This window comes from Chiloscyllium punctatum, chromosome 25, assembly GCF_047496795.1.
Source record: "Chiloscyllium punctatum isolate Juve2018m chromosome 25, sChiPun1.3, whole genome shotgun sequence".
Taxonomy (NCBI): Eukaryota; Metazoa; Chordata; class Chondrichthyes; order Orectolobiformes; family Hemiscylliidae; genus Chiloscyllium; species Chiloscyllium punctatum.
Window position 1 is genome coordinate 69,901,749 of NC_092763.1, and position 12,558 is coordinate 69,914,306.

At 43.1% G+C, this 12,558-nt stretch overlaps 1 protein-coding gene across 3 annotated transcripts in view; it reads left to right on the forward strand.

Moving 5' to 3' along the window:
- The window catches only part of LOC140496036 (transcription factor Dp-1-like), a 54,494-nt gene that overhangs the window by 23,124 nt on the left and 18,812 nt on the right, over positions 1 to 12,558 (forward strand). For all 3 annotated transcript variants that reach the window (XM_072595498.1, XM_072595495.1, XM_072595496.1), the window contains one exon: positions 11,704 to 11,869. In XM_072595498.1, the coding sequence (XP_072451599.1) occupies positions 11,704 to 11,869 (166 nt within the window). The remainder of the gene's footprint in view (positions 1 to 11,703; positions 11,870 to 12,558) is intronic.

Consider the following 12,558-nt stretch of genomic DNA (forward strand, 5'->3'; position numbering starts at 1 on the left):
CAATGTTCTGTACATCCTCAACATGATGTCCTAACTCCTGTACTCAAAGGCCTGAGCAATGAAGGCAAACATGCTAAATGCCTTCTTAACTACCTTCCTGTGCTGCAAATTTCAAAGAATTGTTTCTGAACCTCAAGGACTCTGTCCAAGGTCAGAGTATGTTTTACCAAAATGCAATACATGAAGCGTACATAAGGCCCAGGCAGCTAACAATGGCACATTGGTTAGCACTGCTGTCTCTCAGTGCCAGAGACCTGGGTTCAATTCCCACCTCAAGCGACTGACTGTGTGGAGTTTGCACATTCTCCTGTATCTGCGTGGGTTTCCTCCAGGTGCTCCGGTTTCCTCCCACAATCCAAAAATGTGCAGGTTAGGTGAATTGGCCATGCTAAATTGCCCGTAGTGTTAAGTGAAGGGGTAAATGTAGGGGAATGGGTCTGGGTGGGTTGCGCTTTGGCGGGTCGGTGTAGACTTGTTGGGCTGAAGGGCCTGTTTCCACACTGTAAGTAATCTAATCTTAAAAAAAAAAGAACTGGCCTTGGAGGAATATCGGGAGACTAGGACCAATCTTAAACAAGGAATCATGCAGGCTAAAAAGGGTCATGAACTAACTTTAGTAAGCAGAATTAAGGAGAATCCCAAGGCCTTTTATTCTTTTATAAGAGGCAAGAAGGTAATCCGAGAAAGTGTTGGTCCAGAAAAGGATAAGGAAGGATGGTTGTGTCGAATCTGAGAAAATGGGTGTGATTCTCAATGATTACTTTGCATCAGTGTTCACTGAGGAATGGGAGGTGATGAATGTTGAGATTAGAGATGGAAGTTTGTTCACTCTGGATCACATTGACGTAAGGAGGGAAGATGTGTTGTGTAGGCTAGAGGATATTAAGGTGGAGAAATCCCCAGGACCATGCCCAACCCCATAAGACACCTGCCTGACATGAAATCTATCGGAACTTACCAGGTGAGCAGTCCAAACACCTCTGCAAAAAACGTGGCTGGAGCTGGAGCAACAAATCATCAGCAACTGAAACCAGGAATGAACTGGACAAATCTGAACACGAGCAGGAACTTACCTTCTCCACTGGGTCCTAAGCAAACTCCCTCCGGTAAAAAACCACACAGAAAAATACCTGCTCCACTGAGTCCTCTGCAAAAATACATCAAACTGCAACCTACTTGCTCCACAGATTCAGAGGAAGGATCATGTTACTGGAAGCAGTCAGAATCCACTCCACCAAATGTAAGAAACCTGCGAGGAAGCGGGGTAAGCATGCCGTCCTGCTAGTAAGACTGAGACTACGCAGTTTCAAGACCCTTTTTCCTAGCTTACTTCTAGCAAAGGTACAACCTCTTGAGAGCAAGATGGACAAACTCCAATCACTGCTCAGCTTCCAGCGTGAACTGCAGGACTGCTGTGCACTCTGCTTCATAGAAATCTGGCTCAACCCATCCATTCCTGACTGCACACCTCAGGCTGATAGTTTTCTATCCGTTGTATGGACTGCATAGTGTCCTCTGGTAAGGCGAAGGGTGGAGGGGTTTGCTTTTTAATCAACAACTTGTGGGGCACAGACATTGCAACCCTGGGCAGCCATTGCTCCCCAAACCTTGAACACCTCACCATCAAATACCACCCTTTTTATCTACCACGGGAATCTACCACTGCTATATGAACTGCTGTGTACATATTGCCACAAGCAAAGGTTGAAGAAGCTCTGGATGTGCTGTACTCCACCACTAACACCCTGGAGACGGAACATCCCAAGGCCCTGTTTATTATAACTGGCGACTCCAATCAAGCAAAGGTTGATTGGAAGGTGTTGCCCAACTACCACCAGAACATTACCCGCCGCACTAGGGGTCTAAACATTTTAGACCACTGCTACACTACTGTGAAAGACGCCTTCTACACCACCCTCCGCCCTCATTTCAGGAACTCAGACCACCATGCCATGCTGCTTCTCCCGGCTTACAGGCCAAAGCTTAAGCAGGAGACCACCTTGCGGATACAGGTCCAGTGCTAGTCAGTGGAGGCAGAGGGTCAACTCCGGTGCTGTCTGGAATTGGCTGATTGGGCTATGTTCAAACAGTCCACTGGTACCTTGGACGAGTACGCCATCACCGTCACAGACTTTATCAGCACCTGTGTGGAGTACTGCATACTGAGGAAGTCAGTGTCCCACAACAGGAAACCTAAGATGAATCAGGACATACCAAACCTGCTAAAAACCAGGTGTGAGGCCTTCAGATCAGGAGACACACAAATATAAGGAATCCAAGTATGACCTTCACAGAGCCATTAAGATAGGCAAGGACCAATACCGATCCAAACTAGAGCCCCAGACAGGCACCTGGCGACTATGGCAAGGATAGAATGACATCACAAGTTCTAAAAAGAGACTGAGATAGCAGACAATGACTGAACCCTCTCAGATCGTCTCAACACCTATGCTCACTTTGAGCAGAATTTCGGCGAAGAGGTAACACCTATTCCGGCAAGTCCAGACGAACCTATCCCAACAGTTACTGCATCAGAGGTCAGATCAGTTTTCCTTTGTGTGAATCCCGGGAAAGCGATGGGACCAGACTGAGAATCAGGCAGCCCACTCAGAGTATGCGCAAATCAACTGGCAGAGGTCTTCTCAGACATCTTCAACCTCTCCCTGCAGCAGGCTACTGTCCCTGCCTGTTTCAAGAGGGCCAACATCATCCCTGTGCCTAAGAAAGGTCATGTAGTATGTCTCAATGAATACTGCCCAGTGGTTTTAACTTCAGTGGTCATGAAGTGCTTTGAAAGGCTGGTCATGGCATTAATTAACTCCAGCCTCCCCACTACTCTTGACCCACTCCAATTTGCCTATTAGACCAACAGATCCACATCAGATGCCATATCGCTTGCCCTTCAGTCCTCCCTAGAACATCTTGACACCAAGAACAGCTACATAAGAATCCCACTCATTGACTACAATTCAGCCTTCAACACTATTATCCCCTCGACTGATCATTAAACTTGGTGATCTTGGACTAAGCCCCACTCTCTGCAACTGGACCCTCAGTTTTCTGACCCACAGCCCACAATCAGTGAAGACTGGGGACAATATTTCATCCTCACTAATACTCAACACGAGCCTCCCCGGGATGTGTACTCGGCCCCCTACTTACTGATTGTATACCTATGACTGCATCACCAAATACCAAACTAATGCCATTTACAAGTTCGCTGATGACACCACTATAGTCAGTTGAATCTCAGATGGCAACACTACAGACGGGAGGTGGAAGACCTGCAAAAATGGTGCACTGAGAACTACCCAGCTGTCGATGCCAGCAAAACCAAGGAACTCATTATTGACTTTCGGCGGAATGTTACTCATGCCCCCCTACACATTAACAGCACAGAGGTGGAACAAGTGGACAGTGTCAAGCTCCTGGGAGTGGTCAGCCGCAAGAAGTTTTCTTGGACTCTTCATGTGGATGCACAGGTTGCAAAGACCCAACAACATCTGTTGTTCTTCAGGCAGCTGAGGAAATTTGGCATGACTGTGAATACCCTGGCCAATCTTTATAGATGCGCCATCGAGAGCATTCTGTCTGGATGTATCACTACCTGGTATGGCAACTATACCATTCAAGATTGGAGATGGTTATAAGAGAGTGGTGAACTCAGCCTGGACAATCACGAAGGCCAACCTCCCATCTCTCGCATCCATCTACCAGGCCCGCTGTCAAGGAAAGGCTGCCAACATATCAAAGATCCATCCCATCCTGGCAATGCTTTTTATTTTAACCTCTGCCATTGGGAAGGTACAGAAGCCTGAACGCACGCACCAGCCGGTTTAGCAACAGTTTGAATATTGTTAGAATACTGAATTGACTCTCAAACACTTAAACATTCGCCTGTACCTGTGTTTTTGATTTTGCCGCTGTTTACCTATTATTTACTATTTATGTAACTTAACTATGTGATCTGCCTGTAAGACACAGCTTTTCACTGTGCCTCGATACCCGTGACAATAAATTCAGTTCAACTCAACCTGATGGGATTTATCCCCGGATGCTGAGGGAGGCGAGAGAGGAAATAACTGGGGCCCTGACAGATATCTTTGTAGTATCCTTAAACATAGGTGAGCTGCTGGAGGACTGGAAGGTTGCTTATTTTGTCCCCTGTACAAGAAGGGTAGGTAGGGATATTCCAGGTAACTACAGACCAGTGAGCCTGGCATCAGTGGTGAGAAAGTTGCTGGAGAAGGTACAGTGAGAGAAAATCTATTTATATTTGAAAAGAATGGGCTTATCAGTGATAGGCAACATAGTTTTGTGTGGGGGTGATTGTGCCTTACCAACTTAATAGAGTTCTTTGAGGAAGTGACCAAGTTGATAAATGAAGGAAGAGCTATAGATGTCATGTTAATGGACTTTAGTAAGGCATTTGGTAAGGTTCCCCATGGTAAACTAATGGAGAAAGTGAAGTCCCAGGGTGAGCATTGCGTTCTAGCTGGGTGGATAAAGAACTGGTTGAGTAACAGGAGACCGAGAGCAGTAGTTGAAGAGAGTTTCACGAAATGGAAAAAGGTGGCCAGTGGTGTTCCACAGGGATCAGTGCTGGGGCCACTGTTATTTATGATATACGTAAATGATCTGGAAGAGGGCATTGTTGGTCTGATCAGTAAGCTTGCAGATGACACAAAGATTGGAGTAACAGAAAGCATAGGAGATTGTTAAAGAATACAGGAGAGCATAGACTGGAGAGTTGGGCAGAGAAGTGGCAGGTGGCGTTCAATCCAGGCAAATGTGGGTGATTTTGGCAAGTCTAATTCTAGAGCAAACTATACTGTAAATGGAAGAGCCTTGGGAAAAGTTGATGAGCAGAGATATCTGGGAGTTCAGGTCCATTGTACTCTGAAGGTAGCGGCACGGGTGGATGGAGTGGTCAAGAAGGCATATGGTATGTTTGCCTTTGTCAGATGGGGAATTGAGTATAAGAGCTGGCAGGTCATGTTAAAATTGTACAAGACTTTGGTTTGGCCGTATTTAGAATACTGTGTACAGTTCTGGTCGCCACATTACCAAAAGGATGTGGATGCTTTGGAGAGGGTGCAGAGAAGGTTTACGAGGAAGTTGCCTAATATGGAAGGTGCTAGCTATGAAGAGGTTGAGTAGGTTAGGATTGTTTTCATTCGGAAAAAGGAGATTGAGGGGGGACCTGATTGAAGTCTAAAAAATCATAAAGGGTAGAGACAGGGTAGATAGAGAGAAGCTTTTTTCCCCAGAGTAAGGGATTCAATAACGAGAGGTCACACCTTCAAGGTGAGAGGAGAAAAGTTTTTAAGGGGCGTACACATGGAAAGTACTTGACAGAGGGTGGTAGGTGTCTTGAGCATGTTGCCCGCAGAGGTAAGCACGGTAGATTCGTTTCAGGAGCGTCTGGACAATTGCATGAGCAGGTGGGGAGCAGAGGGATACAGATTTGCTTAGGAATTGGGCAATAGGTTTAGACAGTGGATTTGGATCGACTCAGGCTTGGAAGGCTGAAGGGCCTGTTCCTGGGCTGTAAATGTTTTGTTCTAATACTTCGTATTTATCTAAGTTAAATTCCATCTGTCACTCCTCAGCCCATTGACCAATTGATCAAGACCTCTTTGTAATCTTCGATAACTTTCTTCACTGTCCACTATACCACTAATTTTGATGACATCTGCAAACTTAGTAACCATGCCTCCTGTATTCTCATTCAAATTATTCACATAAATGGCAAACAAAAGTGGACCCAGTACTGATCCCTGCAGATCACTGTTGGTCACAGGTCTTCAGTCTGAAAAACAACCCTCCACTACCACCCTCTGTCTTCTACCATTAAAGCCAATTTTTTATTCAATTGGCAAGCTCACCCAGAATTTCATATGCTCTAACTTCACTAATTAGTTTACCTTGTGCTTTGTTCAAGTCCAAGTAAACAACAACTACTGCTCTACCCTCATCAGTTTCTTTTGGTTACTTCAAAAAAAAACCTCAAATCAAGTTTTTGAGACACTATTTCCCTCATAGAAAACCATGCTGACTGTCCTTTAATTATTTAAGGCAACCGATTATCATTTCTCGAGGTCAGTTGGGAATGGGCAATAAATAACTAGATTTGCCATTGATGTTGCCATCCTGAAAACAGATGTTTGCAAACATGATGAATTTCATTCAGTGAAATTACAACGACTCAACATCTGTTGATGGGGAGCTCCAATTTATGTCAGAACTGTCGATCATTCCCATCGGCAGAATAGTAAATTCAGTGGTGTTGCACCAGTGAGAAGTCATCTAGTGGTAACTCCACTTAGCTGAATGTGTGTAAACTTGTGTGACTGCACTGATCAATTTGCAGAGTTAAGCCATGCAAGTACAAAATTAAGAAGTTTTGGACAAAGCATTGTTTGACATTGACACCTTTCTGTGAAAGGATGTTTAAATCCTGCAATATAGCTAAACCTGGTAAGAAGGCTGATTATGTTGATTCAAAGAGCAAGTGAAAAATTGAGTAACTAGAAACCTGTGGCATTAAGCAAACAGCAGATATCGCAAAGGGTTGAGAGATTCCACTATAGTCTTTATCAACCGTTCTGGAATATATGCTGAACACTTCAGCACAGTTTGTCAGGCTTGCATTCTGTGAAAATAATGTGAATAGCTCTCTATCCTGATGTTGAGGAAACTCTCTTAATTTGATTCAAGGTGGCCCCAGCAGTGAACATGCCCAACTCCAGTTCAGGAGAAAGTGAGGACTGCAGATGCTGGAGATCAGAGCTTAAAAATGTGTTGCTGGAAAAGCGCAGCAGGTCAAGCAACTCCAGTTCATCCAGCTGGAAAGGGGAGTAGTTATTGGCAAACTGGCTGGGCCACTAGGATAGCTGTAACAACGTGATGGACTGCATGGCACTGTTCTGAATATAGTGCATTAAATAGAAGAAAATTAGTGAACTTTTCCAATGCCTTTTACAAAATCAGACACCTGCAAAAATTGGAAAAAGTTGAATAGAAGACATTCTTGCATAAAGTGCATTTGTAGGCAACTCAAGGATACAGGTGGGCCTCCTCAGCTATCTGAGTTGTCTGCCCTACGTTAATGGGCGAATCCCCTAAGGTTCCACATGTCCGGATTTTACCATCTTCTGGCTTCGAACTTTGGTGTTGCCTGTATAATAGAATCTCTGCTGTGTGGAAGCAGGCCAGTCAACCCATTGAGTCCACACCGATTGTCTGAAGAGCATTCCATCCTGACCCATCCACTACCCAATCCCTGTAACCCTGCATTTCCCATGATGAATCCACCTAGCCTGCATATCCCTAGACACTGAGCAATTTAGCACAGCCAATCCACCTCACCCGGACTGAGAGGAAACCGGATCACCTGGAAGAGCTCCATATAAATGAGAGAGAACAGTCTTGTTTGTTCTCATTGAGTCTTATTTCATGTACAAATTACTTGTTCTGTAAATACTTGCCTTTGTCCCCATGTGGTATAAACTTGCTTACTTTCAACAGCATTTCTAAACTTAATCCTTGCGACTTTGCTAAGGACATTAAGACCTGAGCTTGTTACAAGTTAAGCTGCTACTGTACTATTTTTATTCTGCACTCCATGTTCTAACTGAATTGATGGCATAGACATACCTACTGATGCGTACAGTTTACTTATTAGCTGTAGTGATCGTGACCTGGACAGTGGGTATGTGCTCAGACTCTGGCAACCTCTTGGTATTACTTATGCCTAGATGGATTAGTGATAGAACAGGGAAACATTTTCCACAAAACAGGGAAAACCGTATCTAATCTATTGGGTTGATGGTTCTGCTGCATCAAGTTTGTGTACTTGCTGTTTCTTTGGAATTTGCAAAACAAAGCTATTTCAACCATTGATTAATCATTGCCTTTGTATCATATCCAATTAGAACTCTGTTCGCCCAGCTTGAATATTATCACTGTTGAAACATATGACTGAAGGGAAGCTTGGTACTCTTTCAGAAGAGTAGTGAATGAAATGCATGATCAAGGCTTTTCTTCTAATTGACTTTAACTTTGTGGCTTTTAGTCCACTCCTACTTTTGGCCATGTTGCAGCCTATTGCCAAATTACAAAACTATCTGCCTTCCAACTACTCTTCAATTTTCTTTTTGTAGGTTAGACATAGAATTTAGCTGTTCAGCAGCCTACCAACAAGTTGACTGTTACATAAATTGCACTTCCTTGTGTTCTAAAACAATTAAGTTGGGAACAGGACCCTTTTTTCTCCTGTTGAGATACATACATGCATGCATGTCATTAAAGTCATTTGGAACCATAGCTATAAATAAAAGATGAGTTGTGAACTCATCAAATAGGAAACTTCCATATGCAGAAGTGAAGGAGGTGACTCTTGGTTGTTTTCTATTTTCAAGTTCTGTAAAAACTTTGAATGAATGCTTCAATATGCACATAAGTTTGAACACGACTTCTCACTGTTTTCAGAGTCTTATTTCTCTTGAATTTTGGTGAATATTTTACAACAAAAGTGATCCAGGCCTGTTGCAGATTTGTGCAGAGAAACAATTAAGTGACAGTTATTATCATTTGTCATTTGTGACCATTCTTTGGAAGCAACAATTTAATTTCAAGGTGGGGGAGCAGAGCTTTGTTAAGCGCTGTAGAGCCCTATCTTTGAAATTTGTAAACTGGCTCATCGTTCTCACATTCAACATTATAACATAGTTGGCCAAATCGTTCTCCTCTTAAATGACTAATATGCCAAATTGTTGGAAGTTCAAAGCTGTTGTCTTCAGCCCTGCCAGAAACTTGGTTCCTTAACCATTAATATCATATGTCGGCATTATCACTGTCTGAAACTGAAACAGGATATTCATAACTTTGATAATTCTATTTGAACTGAAAATATGTTGCTGGAAAAGCGCAGCAGGTCAGGCAGCATCCAAGGAACAGGAAATCGACGTTTCTGGCATAAGCCCTTCTTCAGGAATGAGGAAAGTGTGTCCAGCAGGCTAAGATAAAAGGTAGGGAGGAGGGACTTGGGGGAGGGGCGTTGGAAATGCGATAGGTGGAAGGAGGTCAAGGTGAGGGTGATAGGCCGGAGTGGGGTTGGGGCGGAGAGGTCAGGAAGAAGATTGCAAGTTAGGAAGGCGGTGCTGAGTTCGAGGGAATTGACTGAGACAAGGTGGGGGGAGGGGAAATGAGGAAACTGGAGAAATCGGAGTTCATCCCTTGTGGTTGGAGGGTTCCTAGGCGGAAGATGAGGCGCTCTTCCTCCAACTGTCGTGTTGCTATGGTCTGGCGATGGAGGAGTCCAAGGACCTGCATGTCCTTGGTGGAGTGGGAGGGGGAGTTGAAATGTTGAGCTACGGGGTGGTTGGGTTGGTTGGTCCGGGTGTCCCAGAGGTGCCAACCCAACCACCCCGTAGCTCAACACTTCAACTCCCCCTCCCAATCCACCAAGGACATGCAGGTCCTTGGACTCCTCCATCGCCAGACCATAGCAACACGACGGTTGGAGGAAGAGCACCTCATCTTCCGTCTAGGAACCCTCCAACCACAAGGTATGAACTCAGATTTCTCCAGTTTCCTCATTTCCCCTCCCCCCACCTTGTCTCAGTCAATTCCCTCGAACTCAGCACCGCCTTCCTAACTTGCAATCTTCTTCCTGACCTCTCCACACCCACCCCACTCCGGCCTATCACCCTCACCTTGATCTCCTTCCACTATCGCATTTCCAACGCCCCTCCTCCCTACCTCTTATCTTAGCCTGCTGGACACACTTTCCTCATTCCTGAAGAAGGGCTTATGTCCGAAACATCGATTCTCCTGTTCCTTGGATGCTGCCTGACCTGCGCTTTTCCAGCAACACATTTTCAGCTCTGATCTCCAGCATCTGCAGCCCTCACTTTCTCCTCGATAATTCTATTTGAACCAGAGTGGAGCTTCCAACCTTGAAATCTCTCCATCACCAAGTTGCCTACTTCCAAATTTGTTACTTCACCTGTCTTCAACTTTATTACTTTATTTTCTTCTTGTATCTATCCATGTCATTGTTATCTATTCCAAAGTTGACCAGGCCAGGCTTCCATCTTCATCCTCCATAAGTGTAAACTTATCCAAAACAATAATTCCATTCGGTCGTCACTCCTGTACCTGCTGAGCAGTATGGGTAACTGTAACTGTAATTCCTCATTTTAAAGTTTTCATCCTTTTCTCTACATTATTGCCTCAGCACTGTAATCTGCAGCAATAAGTAATATAAGTTACAATGAGGGATTTCAAGTCAAATAATAAGAAAGCCTTGTTGTAATCGTACAAGGCTTTGACAAAATCACATCTGGAGTATAATTTGATCTGAGCTGAAGAAAGGATGTATGTTGGCTTTTGTGGGTTTGTGACCATAACTACCTAATGCAGGTAGTCATCCACTTGCAAGGAATTTTCAGATAATTTAAGAAGCTGTACGTTAAATGTTATATATTAGTTAACTAGACAAAAAGATACACAACTCTTGCCAATTGAGTATATTCACTAATACCAGAGGACGAACAGGAAGTTTTTTGTAACTAATCTTGTGTGAAGGCAGCAACCTTCTTTCTCACCAAAGTGTCATGGTTCTCTTCCCTGGGTTGTCTTTTTCATCTGAAGAAGACAGTTGTCTGGCAGGCACTGCTACCTGACAAGGTCACTCCCTCTGAGTACTTGTAGATATGCCCTATTTTGGGGGCTGGCAGTCTATGCTGCGTAAATCACTTGTCTGAATCCTTTTTAGCAAATGAGCCCCTGGACACCTATTTACCATGTCTTAAGTCAGTTTTCGTTGTTCCTGGGAAAGCTTTCTAAACAATTTGAGGTACTTGGCGTCAGTGCCTGGTAGCTTTCATAACCTTTTAATTTGCCTTTGTCTTAGTCAATTGTTTATGTTTGGCACGGGACGTAACTGGTGTAGCAGCTATTACATGATGTTGCGTGGTATGCTGAAAGTACTAGGAAAAATTTGCTTTACTTGTAGAGAGACTCTAATTTCCAATATGTTTGCTTTGGAAGGAAGCACAGCAAAGCTCCATGAGATCGGCTCGTGAATGAAAGGATTGTGCTAGCGTAAACTATTTAGAGTAGGTCTATAAGCTGGAGTTTCAAAAAGTGAGAGATCAAATCATTCAGAGAAATTATATATATTTGAGGGCTTGGGTAGATGCATATAGACTATACGATTATGCCATATAGCATGTGTGTTTTTAAATGTTTTTGTGTAACTTCCTCCATTCCTGATGAAGGGCTTGTGTCCGAAACAACATCAATTCTCCTGCTTCTCGGATGCTGCCCTACCAGCTGTACTTTTCCAGCATCACACTCTTCCATTCTGATCTCCAGTATCTGCAGTCCTTGCTTCCTCCAAGAGTTGACCATCTTGTGCATTCTTCTTTCCACTTTCAGTCCCAAGACCTGGAATATCCTCCTTAAACTGCTGTACATCTTTGTACCCTTTGAGACACTTTTTAATATCTGTTCTTTTGACCAGGTTTTCTGTTACCTGCCTTTTGTGGCTTGGTGTCAAGTTTGATTGATATTGCTGCTGTAAAGCTCCTTGACACCTTTTCCTATATTTAAAGTGCAATGTCAGTGTAAATTGATACCTAAATTTCATAACAATTTATTACAGTTTTTAAAACAAAAACCTTTACTTTTCAGTAAAAGGAATAAAAAGGGTGAAAAAAATGGCAAAGGACTGCGACATTTCTCAATGAAGGTCTGTGAGAAGGTGCAGCAGAAAGGAACAACCACCTACAATGAAGTGGCAGATGAGCTTGTGGCAGAATTCAGTAACACCAATAACCAAGAATCTGGCTCTGATGAAGTAAGGCACTTCTAATAATTAGAATTTCAAAAGTGGCTGCATTGATTTCTATTCATGTTGAAAACTGTAGAATTAGTATTTTAATAAATCTGAATATATAGAATGTTAGTGATAATATATTTGTGTGTAGCAGATATTCCACAATGAACAAAATTGTGAAATAAATAAGATCTAGAAATGAAATGCTCAGTGAAAATGTAAGCATAATATAAGGAACATTCAAATATTGTTCCTCAACAATTCTTTTGTTGGTTTAGATAGAGAAAGAGACTAGCAATGAAGGGGAAGTTGGATTTTATTCTTACATTCCACAGACTTCAGACAAGTTGACTTGAGCCCATCAAATAATGTGGTTAAAGTTCGGCTAACTAAATAGAGAGAAGTATGGACAACATTGCAATAGTGTGGGTAAAGTTAAACTGAATCATTACCTGTCGTTGAATTAGGTGTGTCACTGAAGGAAACCTAACTAAGGTGCTTATTAATAATAACCATCTTCTGAATTGATGAACAACTTGGTAGAGCACAAAGTTTAGATTCACAGATGCTGCCTAGTTGAGATTTTCTAGCACTTGTTTCTCTCTTACTGCAGATGCTGTAAATCTAAAGTATTTTGTTTTTGTGCTATAGAGTTCATGTTGGTAATTGGCAAGCAATTCACTGACCTGGCTTAAAAATCAGAAAACTTA